At 32.8% G+C, this 22,382-nt stretch overlaps 1 protein-coding gene across 1 annotated transcript; it reads left to right on the forward strand.

Annotated features, from left to right (window-relative positions):
• Window positions 1-737: 737 nt before the first annotated feature.
• On the forward strand, window positions 738-17,387 carry LOC111700202 (choline O-acetyltransferase-like). The gene is given in 22 exon segments (XM_023471058.1): window positions 738-1,092; window positions 1,652-1,806; window positions 2,705-2,786; window positions 3,423-3,570; window positions 3,914-3,990; window positions 4,972-5,015; window positions 5,017-5,030; window positions 6,032-6,087; window positions 6,469-6,602; window positions 8,349-8,466; window positions 9,284-9,436; window positions 9,612-9,682; window positions 10,279-10,370; window positions 10,910-11,026; window positions 11,511-11,593; window positions 11,658-11,694; window positions 13,320-13,411; window positions 14,107-14,215; window positions 14,281-14,329; window positions 14,499-14,602; window positions 15,659-15,747; window positions 16,160-17,387. Coding segments are annotated over 22 exon segments (2,106 nt in total). The 5' UTR covers window positions 738-937; the 3' UTR covers window positions 16,287-17,387.
• The last annotated feature ends 4,995 nt before the right edge of the window (window positions 17,388-22,382 follow it).

Consider the following 22,382-nt stretch of genomic DNA (forward strand, 5'->3'; position numbering starts at 1 on the left):
GCGAAAGTTTGGTGTTGTCTAGGTTTATATTGATCTACCTTGGGTTGTAATCTGGCAGCACATTCATCCATCCACGCTTCATTCATACTGAGAAGAGGGTTGACAAGATTCCAGCTGCCTAAGATTCTTCTTAGGCCTGAGAATATAGAGTGCAGGAATCCTTCTACTGGAATGAGGCCCGGTTGCCATTCTCCCTAACATCTGTAAGCCTGGATTGGATACCCCCAGATACCTATCACTGGCAACCATAAGATAGAAGTAAGATTAGTAGCGATCAAAAGCGCTTATTTTTCTCCGTAAACCTATATCTCCTTTCATTTTTCGTGAACACTCCCTTTAAAGTTTTAAATTCCTTAATAAACATAGTCCAAAATTTGACACATTGCTTTATTTCCGAAAAGAGTGAGTAAAATAGCCCTCTCCCTTCTACCATTCATTGCTCTTCAATTCAATCCCCACCCCCTTCCCTTTCCCCTCTTCCATTTACCATCCCCCCTCCCCTTTCCCCTCTTTCAGTTACCATCCCCCTCCCCTTCCCATCTTCCATTTACCATCCCCTCCCCTCTCAGTCCTTTACTCTTTTCAATCCTTGAAATTGGTTAAGTTTGATTTCTCCTACAACCTACCACAATTTACACTCTTCCATCCTGCCTGCAGGCTGCCCCCCCCCCCAGCCTCCCCAGCCTCCTTCCTACACTTCCAGTCCCCAGGTCTCATGGTTCTAAGTCCTCGAGGTTTAGAGGCTCTGAAGGCCTCTCTAAAAACTCATGACTGGCAGGGATAACTTTTCACAATTATTTAAATTTTTTATTGTGATAGATCAAAACTTAAAAATGAAAATGAAAGTTTTGATTACACATTTTGTTGAGGATGAAGAACTTCGAGGTTGGTTTCCTCATGGCTCGTACCGGTCTCAGGGTCAGTAAAGGGCCTCAGGATGTCTGGAACAGGTTACCCCAACCCTCCTCCTCTTCCTCCTACCCCCCTCCCCCCATATATGGCATCCTCTCCCCTCCGATCTCCTCGTGATTCTCCCAGGAGTTCTCCTAGAACCCCTAGAACAAACAGAGCTGCTGAAGTCAGAATACAGAGGTAATTTATACAGGAATACAGGGATACAGGAATACAGGGGATACAGAGGATAAGTGGAACAGACTACATAGACGCAGGGATACAGGGATGCAGAGGTAAAATAGATACAGTTATACAGAGGTAAAATAGATACAGGGATAAAGGGATGCAAGGATACAGGGATACAAGGATACAGAGATATAAGAATACAGGTATACAGGGAAACAAGGATACAGGAATACAGGGATACAAGTATACAATGATACATGGATACAAGGATACTTCAGAATACAGGATACAAGGATACAGGGATACAGGGATACAGGGATACAGGGGTACAAGGATACAGGGATATAAGGATATAAGGATACAATTATACAAGGATACAATGATACATGGATACAAGGATAAAAGGATACATGGATGCAGGGATACAAGGTTACAGGGATACAATGATACTGGGATACAAGGATACCGGAATACAAGGATACAGGGATACAAGGATACTCGGATGCAAGGATACAGGGATACTCTGTATATTTTCTATATTCTATACATTCGAAATTAAATATATTTACAGTAAACAAAGGAGCCTCTCAATGACCGAGGTTACAAAATCTCCGTCCAGATCCAAGGTTGACCTCACGAGGTCACCCTCAAGGTCGAAACAAGACCTTCAGAGGTCAAGTCCGAAGAGGAGTTTGAAATCACAACCTAAGAAAGATGAAGACATAGGTAGGGTTTAATAAAATCTGGAAATAATAAAAATATTTAGAGTTTTTATTTTTATTTGATAATTACCACAAAAACGAATAAAATATTCCATTTTTTCAGGGTTTTAAAGTAAATAATGATGAAACATTAATCATCAATTCCAAGTTTACTATTTTATCAGAATCCATTAAAAACTAGTGAGTAAATTCTAGTAATTAAAGAATAATTCTAAATTACTTGATTTTAAGTACGTTAATTTTTTACACTATTATGCACCTTAAAATGTCTTGAATTTTAAGAAATAATAATTTAAAGGATTTCTGCAACTTATTTTTAAAGTTATTCTAATGCATAGGGTAGGGTGCAGGACGGCCTAAAGGTCGGTTGATGTTAATTTTTCTAAATACTTACTTTTTTGTCATTCAAGCTTCAGATTTAAAACAAACATTTTTGAAAAGGCCATGAAAATTGAAATATATTATGATTTGTCAAACTAAAAACTAAATATTTTATATTTATTCGACCTTTTTTTGCCTAATTTTAAAACCTTTACCTACATTGTTTGGTTTTGTTTAATTAGCTGGCCTTGAATAACTGGGCTAAAACCATAGTATCGGAATCTAAAACTTTTTTAGACCCCCCCCCCCCCCCCGCTTTTATAGGATTAAAATTGATATTTTCAGTGGTTATATAGGGTTTTAAAAGAAATATGTAAATATTGTATTTGTGAAAGTTGCGCAAGCAAATATATTTCTATTTTGTTAGGAAACCCTTTTCAATGTATTGTTTTCACAAAATATAGAATTAAAACTATAAATTCCCGAAAACATTTTCCGTCCTTTCATTAGAAGATTCCAAAACTAAACCTCAGGTTGGAGCGCGAAGCTCTGTGAATTTATGTAACATTTTTCTTTTCTAGGTCCCCAGGTGTATGTTGATTTACCCAAGCTGCCCCTACCTCCACTTAAACAGACCATGGACCAATATTTGGATAACCTCAAGTAAGTCAATTGGTCAATTTGGTCACTCAGTCTTTTTGTCAATTAAGCCAGTCGTTGGGCTATTATGGCATTTTTTGAGTTATTAGGTTAGTCGTATGGCAGCCATTTGGTCATTAGGTTAGTCGTTTTAGTCGTTCGGTTATTAGGTTAGTGGCTGGTTTTTCAGGACATTAAGTCAGTCATTGGCTGGCTAGTTGTTGTTTGATTCAGTCATGAGGTCAGTTAAGGTCTTCAGTTAGCCAATGACAAAGCTCAGTCTGCGGTTTGTTGTTCGCTAATTTCATGAGGTCTGTTGAAGTATTTCGTTAGTCAATAATAATGCTAAGGGAGTTAATAGTGGTAATTTGGTTCAGTCGCTAATACTAAAGTTAGTTAAGGTCAATAGTTAGTCAATGATAAAGCTCTATCAATAGTTTATTGTGGGGTGATTCAGCTTCAAATCAGGAGGTTATATAAGGTCATTTAGTCAGTCAGTGACCGGGTTCCGTCAGTTTCTAGGTGATTTATATGTAATGCATAAGAACGACGATATCTCCCACATTATAGATCAGATAAAGTGTGTAAAGGGTACCGTGGCTTTTTAAAGGACAGTCTTGTTAACTGAATGTTAAGACCAATCTTGAATGTTATATTTAGACCAATCTTGAATGAGGCGGATCTCGAAAAAGTTAAAGCAGAAGTTGAGGAATGGATGAAGGAGGGAGGGGTGGGGGAGAAGGTACACGCCCACCTACACCAGAAGAGAGAGGAGCTGGATAACTGGGCGTATCAATATTGGCTTCGGGTCAGAATACTATAATGATAATAATAATAACAATAATAATAAAAAATGATAATAATAATATATTAATGATGATAATAATAATAATAATAATAAAAATATTAATAATGATAACTAGCTGAACAACCCGGCGTTGTCCGTGGATTTTTTTTTTAATTTTGAAAAAAAAATATTTGGAATTTTTATGACCTATAACACTCCCCGGCCACCCCTGAGTGTCCACAAATATTTCAGCCCAATCGGTCGAGCCGTAAGTCCGGCTATAGGCATCATATATATGTATACGAATATCTTGTTTTATTATATAGATAGAAGACAGATAATAAAAACAATAATAATGATACAGGATATGTATATGGATATAAGAATTCCTATACCCGTCAATGTGAACCCTGGAATGGTTTTCCCAAGACTAGATTTCAGGTAAAAAGAAATCAATAATATCAAGTTAATTGATTTTGTACATTCCAGGAATTCAATATTAAAATAAATTTAGAAATTCTTTGAAAATTGCTTAGCAAAGTCTGTACAGTACGTTTATGTCTCTGTACAGTACGTTTATGTCTCTGTACTTTAAATATATCTATTCCAAACCTAGAATTATTCTGAAACATATTGTTGACACAGAAGAAATTTAACTCTTAATTATTTAACCTTTTTACTTAAATTTATTTTAGCATTAATGAAACTAAAGGAATCGAGTCTTTGCCACAAACTCTGAATTTATAATCTTTATATGATTGAAACCCAATGTCGTAAATCTTTGATATTTAAAACTTACATTATTTGATCTAACAGAATTCATAGTTTGAAATATCTAAGGTCTACGACATTGGAATCCAAAGATATAGGGTTTAGAAAAGCAGAGTTTGTGGCAAAGACTCAATATCTTTGTAATTAGAAAGATAGTTTAAATAAAAACAAATACCGTTAGAGCCAGATATTTGTAAACCAAAACATTAGTATCTGCAAAATTGTCTAAACCCAGGATCCAATACTTAGTTTCATGATGATATACCCAGTAATAAATTTCGGGCTCAACAACACAAAGAATTATTTCAGAGGTGTACGCATCTTTTGTTCTGCAGTGTACTGTTTCTGGGCGGTAAAGTAAACACAAGACGGATGGCCCAGCCTGACATGGGATCCATTTTCACTTAAAAAATGAATGAAATATTTTGGTCATAGGAAACTTTTATGTGAATTATTAAAATTATCAAAATTAAATGATTTTACCCTCCTAGGATAATAGAAGAACACTGATACATCTATTCTTGTTTACAAACAGCGCCAAGAGAGAACTGGTTTCAATATGTACGCAGAGAATACGCAACAGCAATTAACTTTCCTTGCCTTATTACCTTGCAACAATATATGTGTCATGTGTATGTATGTGTATTGCAGGAGTACCGATGAAACTCTATCCTGGACGAGCAGGATGGTTCGAACATCTGATACCCCAGGTATTTTACTCTTTTTGTTTTATGAAATAATAAACTTTTCTTTAAATACTTTAAATAAAACTTCCAAAATGTCAAATCAATCACGTTTGTTTTTAGTTTGCATATATTTTCTGTCACTCATGGTCAAAGTTTAGTATAGTGTTAGGAAGGTAAATAATTAGAATAAACCTTTTTTAAAAACATTTCTTCTTCTTCCGCTTTGCAAAATTTTGCGCATAAAAGAAAACACCCGAGACGTAGTTGAACCACTTCTCTTATGTGCCGGTTTAACGGGACTGTAAAGGAAAAATGAAAGGGGGTAAAGGCTGAAAGCTAATCACTTTAGCTCATGATCGCGACCCATGAAAGTTTTATCTGATGTTCCTGTCTCTAGAAATTGATATAAAACTGTGTTAAAATTATACGAAAGTTCATATATGTAAAATTTAGAAAATCTTAAACTTAAATCACGTGACCAGAACTATCACCAATGGCAGAGCAGTATACTGGTCACGTGTCTCCGCCTGTATCACGTGACCACTTTACTGCACTGCCATTGGTGGAATTTCTGGTTAAGCAATACGGACGTATAAATAATATTATGAATTAAATCTATAAAAAATAGAAATGACAAATATAAAATTAGAATTGGAGTAAACCTAAGTTACAATTAGCTTTCTCTGTGATATCATCGTTTTCAGATTGGTTGCATATTTGCTGAATTTGATCTTTTTAAACCCACTACTTTAATACAAAATTGTATATATATTAATTTTCGTATAAATTTGACAAAGTTGTAAATCAATTTCTCAAGATAAGAACATCAGATATAACTTTCATTGGTCGCGATCGAGAGCTAAAGTGATTAGCTTTCAACCTGTACCCCCTTTCACTTTTCCTTTACAGTCCCTTTAAGCTGAAGAGAAAAGTGGTTCAACAACCTCTACGCGGTTCAACTACACTAAATAAGGTCCCAGTTGTACAGAATGTTAAAAATATTTAATGATATGTAAAAATATCAGGATAAAGCAGCTACAAGAGAGAAGGGTCAACCTCTGTGCATGGCTCAATATTTCAGGTAAAATTGTTGAATCATTATAGTTAAAGGGGCTGCCGGCGAGATTTCACGTGAACCTCAATTACATGCTCAGTATACAACGATAGCCATCAAACCTTTATCTGAGTTATCACCATCACTTAAAAGACTTTTATTTTATTAAATCAAAGAACGTCGACAGCCCTTGAATAGAAATAAAAAACGCTACAAATTGTTTTAGTATAAATTTTGAAATATTATTTTGAAAATGAGTGCAAGAAATCAATCAATTAGTCTACTGTTTTTAGAAAAAAATTCACAAAAACAAGATCGTTCTTTTTGCAAATTTTTTTACAACATTTCGAATATTACTCAAAAATATTTCTAAATTAAACAATGATTTAAACGCTTATAAAATGTTAGATTGATGACAACGTATCGTCGGCCAGGGTTAAGCCAGGACTCTCAGATCTCTAGTGGGGTAGAGGAGAAGGAAGAAGAGCATATTCTAGTCGGGAGAAGAGGAACTTGGTATCATATTCCAGTCAAACACAATGGTTAGTTCAACACTCGATTAAAGGGATGGTTCTTGGTTTTTACAAGAAACAACTCTCAGAGATTTTGGTGTTAAAAGTTGGAAATGTAAGAATGCGGTTCAATTATATCTGGTTCAATTATATCTGGTTTCAACTTCTGGATATTTTGATCTGGGTAAAACTTCTGATTTTTAACTGGTTTTATAACTTGTGGTTCAATTCTAACTGGTTTTAACTTCTGATTGAATTTAACTGGTTTTAACTTCTGGTTCAATTTAAACTGATTTTAGCTTCCGGTTCAATCTGAGCTGGTTTTAGCTTCTGGTTTAATTTGAACTGGTTTTAGATTCTGGTTCAATTTGAACTGGTTTTAACTTCTGGCTCAATTCTAAATGGTCTAAGCTTCTGGTTCAATTCTAACTAGTTTTAACTTCTGGTTCAATTCTAATTGGTTTTAGCTTAACTGGTTCGATTTGAACTGGTTTTAACTTCTGGTTCAATTTGAACTGGTCTAAGCTTCTGGTTCAATTTGAACTAGTTTTAGCTTCCAGTTCAATTCTAACTGGTTTTAGCTTCTGGTTCAATTTGCACGGATTTAAACTTCTGGTTTAATTCTAATTGGTTTTAACTTCAATTTCATGTCTAATTTGTTTTAGCTTTTGGTTCAATTTTAACTGGTTTTAGCATCCAGATCAATTCTAACTGGATTTTGGTTTCTGGTTCAATTTGTACTGATTCTAACTTCTGGTTCAATTCTTACTGATTTTAACTTCGGGTTCAATTTTAATTGGTTTTACCTTCAATTTCATGTCTAACTGGGTTTAGCTTCCAGTTCAATTGGAATTGGATACTTGAATTTTAAAAAACTAGAATTTCTAGTAAAGTTATAGGAAGACACGAAATTGATTGAATTAGATAACATCATTGAGATTTTGAACTAGAAGAAGCAGTTGATCCAGCCAAATCCGGTTCAACAACTTCTCACTCATTCATAAATTTTCATTTAGAATTCTATTTCACTATTTATTCTATTTTCACCACTGGTACGCACTTTGTACTGTGTATATAAACATTTATATATAAACATGTATGTGCTGCACTGATTAAAGATTACTACCAACGTTCCCTAATCCAATTAGTTTTTAATTGGCATTCGCATCTCCTTGGGTTGTCACTACGGGTTCTAATCAATAATATCTCATATATTTGCAATGATGTAAAATGATAAATTTTCGAATTGAAAAGTAGTCGATTGTCATGATTTTGTTCCTGTTAAATGGTGATGAATATCTGTGTATAAAATTTACTTTTGCAAAGATTTGAACATTTTGACCTTAAGCAGCGTTTAAATGTTTATAATTCTTTAATATTTCTTTGATTAGTTTTCGAGGTTTTGCAATTTCTACGGAACATTATACATTATAAAATATTCAACTTTAAACACTATAGTTAATTTGCAGTACAGGACTGCCCTCTAGTCAGGTAGAGGATTTAAACAGTATATACTTCATAATTAATTAACGAGGACAGTACACAAAATTGATTATCTCCTTCGATAGTCCGACGAGTCCGACTAGTGTGAAATATCATACACAATTAAAAGATATATTTCTAAGAATTCTTACAACAATTCTGTAACAAACAAATTCGTGAATCGTGATAACGTAACCCATCCCATGAATCCATCTTAGATGGTAAAATGATCTTTCATTAATGATGATGTAGGAGTCAAATCTCTGAATGTTTTTCTGAATAAAATGTTTCCAGGAAAGTGGAAAAGCTTGGAGGACATCTACTCCAGTCTAATGGACGTTTGGGAGAACTCTGAGAACTCTGCTGTACTTGCTCTAGAGGATAGAGTCGGAGTCATGAGCGCAGGAGACAGGTAGAGATTCAAGAACAGGTTTTTGTAAGCAGGTAGAGATTCAAGAACAGGCTTCTGTAGGTAGGTAGAGATTCAAGAACAGATTTTTTTAGGCATGTAGAGATTTAAGAACCGGAACATGTCCTAAGAGACAATTAGAGATTTGAGAACAAGTTTCCAGAGATAGATAGATATTTTAGAACTGGTATAATCTTATAAAGAGATTTGAGATTTGATAATAGGTTCTTAAAAACAATGAGAGATTTTAGAAAAGAGTTTTATGGAAACAGATAAAGATTCGAGAACAGTTTTACATATACATTATACATGCAGGGATTTGAGAACTTTTTTAAAGATACAAGTAGAGATTTGAGAACTGGTTTCTAGATACAGGTAGAGATTTAAGAACAGTTTCATAGATACAGGTAGAGATTTGTGAACTGGATTCTAGATACAGATAGATATTACACAACAGTTTAATAGATACAAGTAGAGGTTTGAGAACAGTTTTGAAGATACAGGTAGAGATTTGAGAACTAGTTTCTAGATACAAGAAGAGATTTGAGAACAGTTTTATAGAGACAGGTAGAAATTTGAGAACTGGTTTATAGATACAGGCAGAGATTGGAGAACTGGTTTATAGCGACAAGTAGAGATTTGAGAAAAGTTTTACAGAAACAGGTAGAGATTTGAGAACTGGTTTTAAGAGACAGGCAGAGATTTGATCAGTTTTGATAGATATAGATAGAGATTCGAGAACTGGTTTATAGAGACAGGAAGAGATTCAAGAACATTTTTAAAATCTTTTATTAATTTAAAAAACCCTGTTTACACTCAGGGATAGCTGGGGAGCAAGCTACGCAGTGCTAGAAGAGGACCCTGAGAATAAGAAGAACTTGGAGCTGGTTGCTAACAGTCTCTTCTTGGTCTGTTTAGACGAGGAAACTCAGAATAAAAGTGACGCACACAGGAGTATGAAGGATATGTTTAGGTATATACATAAACTCATACAGAATTATTAGGAAAATCATAAATTTTGAAACAGAAACCTAAACATTTTTTAAAAAAATTTTAATTTTTGAGATTGTTTGTTAAAAGCACAGAATTTAGACTTGTTGAAAAGAAAATGTTTTTGGTTTTCAATTTTATTTTTTATATTTGTCCAGGCAGATGTTGACTGGGGCAGGTTCAAGGTATAATGCAACAAACAGATGGTTCGATAAAACTCTTCAACTCGGTGAGTATCTTAATCCTGATCCTCATCCTAATTCTAATCCTGATCCTGATCCTGATCCTGATCCTGATCCTGATCCTGATCCTGATCCTGATCCTGATCCTGATCCTGATCCTGATCCTGATCCTGATCCTGATCCTGATCCTGATCCTGATCCTGATCCTGATCCTGATCCTGATCCTGATCCTGATCCTAATCTTGATCCTGATCCTGATCCTGATCCTGATCCTGATCCTGATCTTGATCCCGATCCTAATATTGATCCTGATCTTGATCCTAATATTGATCCTGATTTTGATCCTGATCCTAATACTAATCCTGATCCTAATCATGATCCTGATCCTAATATTGATCCTAATCCTGATCCAAATCATGATCCTGATCCTGATCCTGATCCTAATATTAATCCTGATCCTGATCCTAATCATGATCCTGATCCTAATCATGATCCTGATCCTAATCATGATCCTGATAAAGATCCTGATCCTGATCCAGATCCTTATCCAGATCCTGATCCAAATATTTATTTTGATCATGATCCTGTTCCTCTTTTCCTCATTCTTTTTTGATATAATAATCTTTTAATTATTGTTTGTTAGTTGTGACCGGAGACGGTGTATGTGGTGTATGTTATGAACACTCAGCATCAGAAGGAATAGTTCCAGTTGTTATACTTGAAGATATTATTAAGGTTGGTTTAAAGGGAGAGACCAACTAGACATGGTAGTTGAGCTGAGAGTGCAGTATTGTAGAGAATTTTTTTTTGTTTTAGGATTTTTATTCCTAGGTCTCAAAGAAATCCTGAAAATATCTCTCCAATACTTCAGACTCCGCTCAACTACCAAGGCTATCCAGTCTGTCCCTTTAATTGCTGGAGATGGGGATCCAAAAATATCTAGAAATTAATATAACCTTTGTATCAAATTAATAAAGTTTTGCTCTGACATTGAGAAGCTGTCACAAAAGGGAATTTTACTGTAAGCTGTTTCCTACTAGTTATACTGTATTCTACTTGTTATACTGTATCCTACTAGTTATACTGTTTCCTACTTGTTATACTGTATCCTACTAGTTATACTGTGTATCCTACTAGTTATAGTTATACTGTATCCTACTAGTTATACTGTATCCTACTAGTTATGCTGCATCCTACTAGTTATACTGTATCCTACTAGTTAGTAGTTATATTGTATCCTACTAGCTATACTTTATCCTAGTTTATTATTATAGAGGGTAGGAACTAGCTGGAAGTCTAGTATAGCCTACCATCCCTCCAGTTCAAATTTTACTAAACTTTCTTGGAATCTAACTCCTCAACTTAAACTAGATATCAACAAAGCAATACAGGTAACGCATTTGAGAAAGAAATTGAAATGGAGGAAGGTTTTATTTATATTTTTTTTTAATTTAGATTGAATTCCTTTTTACAAAAACGTAAATATTTTTTGGTCGTAATTTACGCAATTAATCAACTAGTGGCATAGACTTTTTGGTATTTATGAATTCTTAGTAATATGAATTTAGTTGTTAGAGATTTTTTTATACTAAGTATTGTCAATGTTGGCTCAAAATAGCAAAACAAACTTTACATAAATGCTTGTTTCAACTTTCATCTACAAATCATGTGATGTGGATAAGTTTTCAACACTAAAGCTGTGACAAAATAAGACCGAATCATGTGATATAGATGAGTTTTCAATTCTAAAACATTGACAAAATGAGAACGAATCATGATTTATTGATGAGTTTTTAATATTTATATAAATGGGTACAAATCATGTCATGGATAAGTTTTTAATTCTAAAACTGTAATAAATAAGTTCATATTCAGGTTATAGATTCTCTGAATGATGAAAATGACCTAGAGGTTTTTAGGTTTCAAGAGTACGGAAAAGATTTTATAAAAAGCTCCAGGTAAAATAAAAAAATAAGTTTTATAAGACCTCTGTATGTTTATTTTAATTTATTTCTTATATAGATGTAGTCCGGATGCCTGGCTTCAACTTTCCCTGCAGGTTTTTTGGATTTTAGATTTTTTGATTAAATTAACATTTTTAAATACATACATGCACATTGCGCACTGACTATACGTTTGTACGGATATTTGGTCAACTATATATCGCCAGTATGGATATTTTATACAGTGACACCCTTAACAACGATTACATCGGAAGAATTTATCAAATGTCGTCTTGACAATTTTTCAATGAGTTTTATACTATATTACGTAAATTTCAGTATTTGCGAAAATAAATAAATAGCTATGAATATAAGGGAACAGTTTTAAAGAGTTCCATATAATCATTTAATTAAAAAATTAAACATCTGCAACATTCCATTATCAGGAAGTGAAGAATACGACATTTGATTAAATCTTTCGATGTATTCGTTATTTAGGGTTTCACTGTAGTTAATTATAATTTGTGTGTACGGATATTTAGTTAACTTTATATCGCTAGTATGGATATATGTTATATAACTATAAATTGTGAGTACGGATATTTAGTTAAATATGTATCATCTGTGCGGATATTTAGTTAACTATATATCGCTAGTATGGATATATATTAGTTAATTACAAATTGTGTGTACGGATATTTAGTTAACTTTATATCGATATTATGGATATATGTTATATAACTATAAATTGTGTGTACGGATATTTAGTTAACTATGTATCATCTGTGCGGATATTTAGTTAACTTTATATCGCCAGTATAGATATATATTAGTTAATTATAAATTGTGTGTACGGATATTTAGTTAACTATGTATCATCTGTGCGGATATTTAGTTAACTTTATATCGCCAGTATAGATATTTCTTAGTAAACCATAAATTGTGTGTACGGATATTTAGTTAACTACATATCATCTGTACAGATATATTTTAGTTAACTATGTATCATATGTACGGATATGTTTAAGTTAACTATACATCGACTGAACAGATATAATTGAGTTAACTATATATCGTCTGTACGGATATATTTCAGTTAACTATATATCATCTGTACAGATATATTTTATTAACTATATATCATCTTTACAGATATATTTTAGTTAACTATATATCATCTAAACAGATATATTTTAGTTAACTATATATCGTCTGTATGGATATATTTTAGTTAACTATATATCGTCTGTAAAGATATATATTAGTTAACTATATATCGTCTGTATGGATTTATTTTAGTGAACTATATATCGTCTGTACGGATATATTTTAGTTAACTATATATCGTCTGTATGGATATATTTTAGTTAACTATATATAGCCAGTATGGATATATATTAGTTAACTATAAATTGTGTGTATGGATATCTTTTAGTTAACTATATACCGTCTGTAAAGATATATTTTAGTTAACTATATATCGTCTGTATGGATATATTTTAGTTAACTATATATCGTCTGTAAAGATATATTTTAGTTAACTTTATATCGTCTGTATGGATATATTTTAGTTAACTATATATCGTATGTAAAGATATATTTTAGTTAACTATATATAGCTAGTATGGATATATATTAGTTAACTATATATAGCTAGTATGAATATATATTAGTAAACTATATATCGTCTGTATGGATATATTTTAGTTAACTATATATCGTCTGTACGGATATATTTTAGTTAACTATATATCGTCTGTACGGATATATAGTTCCAACATATGAAAGTGCTTCCACAAGAAGATTTCAACTGGGAAGAGTGGATTGTATCAGGTTAGAATTAAATGCATTTAATTATAAACAAAATATGTTTTATCATTAAAAAGCAAAAGGTTGATTTTAAAACCTTAGGAACGACGCTACATCATATTTTTTGTAGTTAATTGTTTATTCTTTTGCAGATCTTAGTTTTTGTAAAAACAACTTAGTTTTTAAAAATAATTTTGTCTTTGTGCTTTTCTTGCACATTGCTAAACCAGGCCAAAAGTTTAAATTGCACATCTTTATAAATTTGGTTTGTTTGTCTTTTTGTTTATGACTGGTTAAAGTTGAAAATGTTGCCCTGCAAAAATGTTGAAATTCATTATTTTTGCAAAGGAACCACTTTCAGAACAGCAGAAGCTAAATTTGGTAAAAGAAACGAGGGCGCTTCGTCTAGCATCATATAGACTTTATAGTTATGGTTCCAAGTTTTATTTCTTTTATTTGTAAAAACTCCTTTTATACAGCTGAGATAAATGAGAAACCTAAATATTTTTAAACAGCGCTAATACCATGTTTAAAAAAAAATCGACTGAAAATGCATATTGCATATATTATGTCGCGCTTGTTTCCCGGAAATTAATTATTTCAAAAATATTGCATTTATGAAACGTCAGAGCAGTTGAAATTGAGAATGTTTTCAAAAATTATAAAAATTTGTCCCATCTTAATATTCTGCAGTCTGAACTAACTAATATACTGTACAGGGCCTCCCATCCTGAAGGACTATCCTGGTGTCAGGATATGATGATGGAAACTAAAACAAAAGAAGAAAAAAGAAAAAGTTTTGAAACTGCCATTAAAAAACAAACAAAAGTACGAGACCTATTAAAATTAATCATAAAATAGTAAAAAAGATATTTTTTATTGCTTTTTTTCAGGTAATGATAGAAAATATCCTTGGTTATGGAATGGATATCCCTTTATTAGGTAAAGTTAATGAATTTATAACAAATATCACACAAAAAAAAGTTGTGCTTATCATAGTTCTAATTAAGTGATTATTGAAAATAAATTAAATCATTGTTTTTTTTCGTGAAAAGTTTGTTTTGTGTAGAGTCTTCAGTCTTCAAAATATAATTTTCTGTTTGTTAAATAGGTCTTCGGGAAGGCACAAAAGAATTGGGATTGTGGGATAAACAAGGATTATTTAAAGATCCAGCTTTTGATAAACTTAATCAATTCCTTCTCTCAACAAGTCAGGTAGCTTCTAAATTTTCACAAATTTCTCCTATTTTCTCATTTTTCTTCTTATTTTTCTTCTTGTTTTCTCAATCCTGTATTTATTTTTCTCATTTCTTTTCTTATTTTTCTCAATCTTCTTCTTATTTTTCTCATTTTTCTTCTTATTTTTCTTATTCTTCTTCTTATTTTTCTCCTTTCTCTTCTTATTTTTCTCATTCTTCTTCTTATTTTTCTCATTTCTCTTCTCATTTTTCTTATTCTTCTTCTTATTTTTCTCATTTTTCTTCTTATTTTTCTTCTTATTATTTTTCTCATTTCTCTTCTTTTTTTTCTTATTCTTCTTCTTATTTTTCTCATTTCTTTTCTTATTTTCCTCATTCTTCTTCTTTTTTCTCATTTTTCTTTTTATTTTTATCATTTCTCTTCTTACTTTTCTCAATTTTCTTCTTATTTTTCTTATTCTTCTTCTTATTTTTCTCAATTTTCCTTTATTTTTCTTCTTATTTTTCTTCTTATTTTCTCAATTTTCTTTTTATTTTCTCATTTTTTTTCTTATTTCCCTCATTCTTTTACTTATTTTTTCAATTTTCTTCTCATTTTTCTTCTTCTTCTTCTTATTTTTCTCATTTTTCTTCTTATTTTTACTCTTCTTCTTCTTATTTTTCTCATTTCTTTTCTTTTTTTCTTCTTCTTCTTCTTATTTTTTCATTTCTCTTCTTATTTTCCTTATTCTTTTTTTTTTTCATTTTTCTTCTTATTTTTCTTATTCTTCTTCTTTTTTTTCTTCTCAATTTTCCTTTATTTTTCTTCTTATTTTTCTCAATTTTCTTTTTATTTTCTTATTTTTCTTCTTATTCCCCTCATACTTTTACTTATTTTTTCAATTTTCCGACTTATTTTTCTAATCCATTCATTCTGTCCAGTTGGTTGGATTTTTCCAACTTTGAATTCATTTTAATCAAATATAGTTTAATTTGGAAATATCAAATATTTACACCATTAGGATGCAAAGATACACGGATTAAAATTAAAAGTTTGCTGTCAGTATTTTAAATATAATAATTTGCTGCCTAGGTTCCAATCAGCCTGGATCCTGCATTTATGGGATATGGAGCTGTAGTTCCTGATGGATATGGAGTCTCATACAATCCTTACTCGTCCAGGTAGATTATAGATCATTCATCTAGGTAGATTCTATCATAGGGGTCATCTAATCATTATTTATGTTGATGGTTGATAACACATATACAGTGATAACCATAAAACAATGGAATAAGAAGACGACTTTTTATCAATGCCTAAGTGTATTTGATGTTGTTACAAAACAAATAGTTTTACTGGACACTTATCAAATCACTTACAAAAAGTGAAATGGGTCTTTTGACACTGCTCATTTGCTGTGTCTAATGTTCATGGGCTAGTATGAAAGTCGTCTTTCTATTAAAAGTTTTCTAGTGATCCACTTATATTCTTTTAAATTATTCTCCCATTCAGAAATTATCCCCCTCCCGTGATGTATAAGGGATCTTTTTTTGTGTGTTTTTTTTCCGCTGGAATGTATTATATTGTTTTCAGCATAATCTTCTGTATCTGCAGTTTCTACAGCAGTCCACTCACAAACAGTCGTAACTTCGCAACTCAACTACAGAGGTCTCTGCTGGACATGAAACAGCTGTTCGTGAAAGGAGATGGAAGAAAATGAACGAAATGTGGCTCACACACACACAAAAAAATTATTTTAGCTCACACAAATTTAGTATTTATGACATTGTTAGACAATTTAGATTTCATATTATGGGTTAAAACAATTCCAGATTAGTCAGTTGCAAAATACATGTTTTGACTCTAAATACTCGCGGGTATAATTTATAATTACAAAAACTTATTATTAAAATGAGACGATCGTTTTGAAATTTGGTGTTGATGTTGGTCCAAACGATAAAAAAGTAAAATAAAACAGGTTCTACAGTTTATACTTATTTCCTTATTTTTTGAAAAGGCTATTTCTACTTTGAAATTAGAAACCATAGCTCAGTCATATATCAAACTATTGCTAACGTTTCGTTAAAAGAAATAAAATAACCGAGGGGGGCTTTTTCCTTCTTTTTATGAGCTTTTTTCTTTTAAAATATCACTAGATGAATAACCTATAGCTTAATGAAAACTCAATTCCGGAATTTGTACATTCACGTTTCCTCTAATTCTCTCTTCTGCTCTGAATTTAATTACAACTTCATTTAAACTGTCATTTTCCTGTTCTTCCGAGATCTCAATTAATCATTACTTTTTAAATGTCAATGATTCTGAGTTCTGACTTAATTAGTAGATTTCAGCCTTTAATTGTTATCTTTATCCAGGGGGGGGGGAAGGGGGGGGGGTTACACCATTCCCTCCCATTTCTTTTCCATAACCTTGAAAGAGCTTGCACTGGAGCAATCAAACTTCTTTAATTCTCCAAAACTTTTTCCCTATTTGAGCCACAGATCATAATATTTACATATGTTAAAGTCCTTAAATGCACACTGAATTGAAACATAGTGAAAATGTCACTAAACAGTGGATACTGGACACTAAACATTGTACACTGGACAATAAACAGTTGATACTGGACACTAAACTTTATCCACTGGACACTAAATAGTGGATACTGCAGACACTAAACAGTGGATACTGGACAATAAACAGTGGACACTGGAAAATAAACAGTGGATACTGGACAATAAACAGTGGATACTGAACACTAAACAGTGGATACTGGACACTAAACAGTGGACACTGGACACTAGACAGTGGATACTGGACACTAAACAGTGTACGCTGGACACTAAACAGTGGATACTGGACAATAAACAGTGGACACTGGACACTAAGCAGTGGATACTGGACACTAAACAGTGGATACTGGTCACTAAACAGTGGACACTGAACCCTAAACAGTGGATACTGGATAAAAAACAGTGGGCACTGGACAATAAACAGTTGATACTGGACACTAAACAGTGTACACTGGACACTAAACAGTGGATACTGGACACTAAACAGTTTACACTGGACAATAAACAGTGGATACTGGACAATAAAAAGTGGTCACTGGACACTAAACAGTGGATACTTGACACTAAACAGTGGATACTGGTCACTAAACAGTGGATAATGGACACTAAACAGTGGATACTGGACACTAAACAGTGTACACTGGACACTAAACAGTGGATACTGGACAATAAACAGTGGACACTGGACACTAAACAGTTGATACTGGACACTAAACAGTGGACACTGGACACTAAATAGTGGATACTGTAAACACTAAACAGTGGACAATGTACCGCTCAATTTTGCTTCAATTTAAAAAGATGAAATTAATTTGCTTCAATGTAAAAAAATTTAAATTAAAATCTAAAGTAGAAATGTTATTACTCAGTACAAATAAGCACCAATGGAAGAAACGAATTTCAAAAACACATATCATGCATAATCTCGGTGTTGCTTTTAATTATTAGCACATTTGTGATAGGTTGTGATCTAAATAATAGATATATATATATATAAATAGATATTTATGTTATGAATAGTTGTAAAGGCTATAAACTTTAAAAAATAAAAAAATTTTATTCTATGCCTCTTGAATTAAATTATGGGGGGTCTCTTATTTTTTCATTAGTTTAATTCTTTTTAAAAGAACCAGCTAAGCCGATCAGGCCCAAATTTTGATGGCCCTACCATGTTTCTGGCCGGTTCAAACATTTTTTTTATGTTTTAGTGTTTTAGTGATTTTGTTATTATATATTTTTGCAGTATGTTATATCCTGATAATTACCCTTTTCTGCATGGTTATACATTTACAGGGGCTGGATGAGCATTGACATCTAGGGTTTTCAGTGCAATTTTGCAACTTATTATTTATCATTCATCATGGTACACCATTCATACAAAATGTGTAGAAAGTACATAATTATGATATTAATAATTCTTTTATATTTTATAATATACTTTCTGCACATTTTTGCATGAATGGTGTCCCATAAGCTTTAAAATACATTTATATGCAAGTTTTTACATATCACGTATTCATCACTGTGATCATTGTTGAATCCAAGAAGACATAGTTTTACACTAAAAAAGAGTTTTAAGCATTTATTTTTATTTTTAAACTAAGATGAGTATGTAACATCAATTATCAAATTTTTGTTGAGCAGTCTTGCTGTGGTTCCGTGGGATTCGGGCAGGATTAAAACAGGATACTGCTAGGCAAACACAACATTTCTCGAAAAAAAAACAAAAATGCGAAAATTTTTCGAAAATTGTTTATTTAGGGAAATTTTGCATATTTTGTTTTATTTAAGGCGAAATTCCACATCGTTTTCGCTTCCTTTCGTTAAATTCTTTTTTACGAAAAAACACGAAATTACGAGAAATTTTTTTTGAATGTCGCATTTTTTGCGAAAGTTTTTGTTCGCTGGAATCTTTGCATGGAGAGGGAACTACTTGAAATTACGTTAACAGTTAACGTTGAATTAGGAAAAAAATAAATTATGAATATCTATTTATGAATTTAGCTTGTTTGGGTGTCTGTTTGTTTGTTTGTATCCAATAAACGCCAAATTTTGAAAATTTTGAAAATCAACGAAATATTTTGTTAAAATCCGCAAACTTTTTTTTGTTTTGTTTTACGATGTACACAAAGAGAACATTTTCACAATTAGCATAGAAGATGGGCGCGAAGTGCCCTAAAAGACTAGTTAGTATATTATTAAATTTGAATACAGGAAAAGGTGATTCCAAATATATGTATACAAAAATTAAAAAATGAACGGATAGAATAAACTGCAATAGTATATTCACAAATCATTTGGTTGAACATTTGTGAGGTTTAGAAGAAAATATTATTTCAGTCTTATATCTGATCACTTAGACTTTTGGATACAAATCCCTAGCAACCAGCAACGTCGCGCGACCAGTCCCATTAGGTCGCGGTAGGTGAGGGTTACGTCGGATTACCTAACTGGTCGGAACATGACCAGTCCTTTAGGTCGAGTTAGGTCATGTTTGGTCAGGTTAGGTCGGGGTACCTAGGGTACCTAACTGGTTAGTAGAACATGACTAGTACCCTTAGGTCGGGTTAGGTCAGGTTACACAACTGGTTTTATACTTGTCTTAACTTGACCAGTCCACTCAGGTCGGATTTTGTCGGGAATTGGTCAGGTTACGTCGTATTGCCTAACTGTTCAGTACATGACCAGTCCCCTTAGGTCGAGATAGGTCAGGTTAGGTCGGGTTATCTAATTGGTCTCATGCTGATCTTAACCTGACCAGTCCACTAAGGTTGGATTTGGTTATGATTCGTCTGGTTACATTGGATTACTTAACTGGTCAGAACATGATAAATCAGGTTATGTCAGGTTAAGGTTAGGTTTAGTCGAGTTTGGTCGGGTTACCTGGTCTTAACTTAACCAGTCCACTAAGTTTGGATTTGGTTAGGTTACGTCAGATTACCTAACTGGTCGAAACATTTCCAATCCCCTTACGTCGGGTTTGGTTGGACAGTTGGGTTACCTATCTGTTCTCATACTGGTCTTAACCTGACCAATCCACTTAGGTTGGATTTGGTCAGGATTGGTCAGGTTACGTCAGATCATCTAACTGGTCGAAACATGGCAAGTCCTTTAGGATAAGTCTCGGTCAGGTTAGGTCAGATAAGGTTGGCTTACCTAACTGATCATATACTGGTCTTAACCTGACCAATTCCCTTAGGTCAGATTAGGTCGGATTAGGCCAGAAAAGATTGTGTTACCTGACTGGTTCTAACTTTTCATAAATTGACCCTTAAGTCATATAAGGTCTTGCGTGGTTGGATTACCAAACTGGTCTTCACTGGTCACAACCTGACCAGTGCCCTTAAGTAAAATTTAGGTCGGATTAGGTCAGACTATGTCATTCCAGGTTTCGCCACTAGATGTCTCTAAGCCTGATATTAGATAAAAGCCCCTTTTTGGCCTTGAACGACTAGCAGTATCAAATATTTTATTTTTTTTTTCAACAGAATTGATATGTAAGAAATTGAAACTAAAAATTTAAAAAAATGAAATTTTTGAAAAATTTTATTTTTATAGAATTAATTGATGTTTTCTGAAATATCAATGTCAGTATAATTGTGAATTTTGTGATAAGTAGAAGTTCTTTTCTACAGCATCTGTTGCAGGTATAGTTAAGTGTGTAAGTATGAATTGATAAATAAATTGAATTTGGATGGTGATATATGAATGTATGATGTATATGAATGTATGATCCATATAAATCTATTTTTGATCCCAAATGGGATCGGGGTTGAAAGTACATTTGGTGGCATGAAAGTACACTTTATATGTCATTGTGAACTTTGACAAGTTTTTGTGTATGTGTACTACACTTCAGAAATGTGTACTGCAATTGGGGTGTTAAAAGATGTAAACATTAGTATTTAATATAAGAGATAAATTATGATATACAGAAAAATAAACACCCCCTTGCATTAAACATTCTGCAGTATGGAATTTGTTCTACAACTTGACATTATACTTCCAATTGTTTACAATAACAACATGGCTTATTTCAAGGTTGTAATGCAAGGAAAGTTAATTGCTGTCGCGTATATTCTGCGTACATATTGAAAACATTTCTCTCTGGGCGGAATTTGTAAACAAGAATAGATGCATCAGTGTTTGTTTAGTATCCAAGGAGGTTAAAAGCATTAAATTTTGATAATTTTGATAATTCACATAATAGTTACTAGAATATTTCATTGATTTTTTTATGTGAAATATGGATCCCATGTCAGGCTGCGACATCCGTCTTATGTTTACATTAGCGCCCAGAGACAGTACATTGCAGTACAAAAGATGTGTACACTTCTGAAATAACTTTCCTTGCAGTACATCCTTGGTTTATTTCTGCCCCTAATATCAATCAATCAACATTTGGGATTGATCAGATGGAATTATATGGACCCCTGGATGAATATAATGGTAATTTTGGCTGAATAGTGAATGGGTCCAATGTAGCAGTGTTAAGTACAAAGAGAATAGATTAATCTCTGTTCTGAGGTTAAGTATAAGATAGTGGGTATGAATAGTTTGGTCATATCGACGTCAAAAGTTTGGTCATTTCAACGTAAATTAGGTTTGGTCCAATGCAAGGGATGCAAGGAACCAAGGGTATAATGCAAGGAAAGTTAATTGCGGTTGTGTATACTTTGTGTACATATTGAAACCAGTTCTCTCTGGGCGGAATTTGTAAACAATAATAGATGCATCAGTGTTCGTTCAGTATTCAAGGAGGGGGGTTCAATGGAGAATTAACTTCTCCTTAGTACTGTCTGTGAAAACATTTATTTGGAGGGTATTTAAGTCTGATGGTTTATTTCTGTTCTTGAGATTAATGAGGCTTTTATTTTCAACAGAAAAGTCTTATGTGATCCAACTTGTATGTTTATTGGGTCTCATTGTTAAATAATTAAAAAATGCAGAAGTTTTTCCACAACCCTATGTAAAATATTACATTGATTTTTTATTTGAAATATGGATCCCATGTCAGGCTGTGACAACCCTATACTCTTGTGTTTACATTAGAGCCCAAAGACAGTACACTGCAGTAAAAAAAAATTCGTACACCACTGAAATAACTTTCCTTGTATTACACCCTTGCAAGGAAGTAAATACATAGGAACGCCGAAGTCAGATATACGCATATTGTGTACTGTACACTATGAGGATTAATGTAAACATTTCCCAGCAATGGCATAATTTGCCAAATAGTTCTG

The sequence above is a fragment of the Eurytemora carolleeae genome, unplaced genomic scaffold (assembly GCF_000591075.1).
Source record: "Eurytemora carolleeae unplaced genomic scaffold, Eaff_2.0 scaffold251, whole genome shotgun sequence".
Classification (NCBI taxonomy): domain Eukaryota; kingdom Metazoa; phylum Arthropoda; class Copepoda; order Calanoida; family Temoridae; genus Eurytemora; species Eurytemora carolleeae.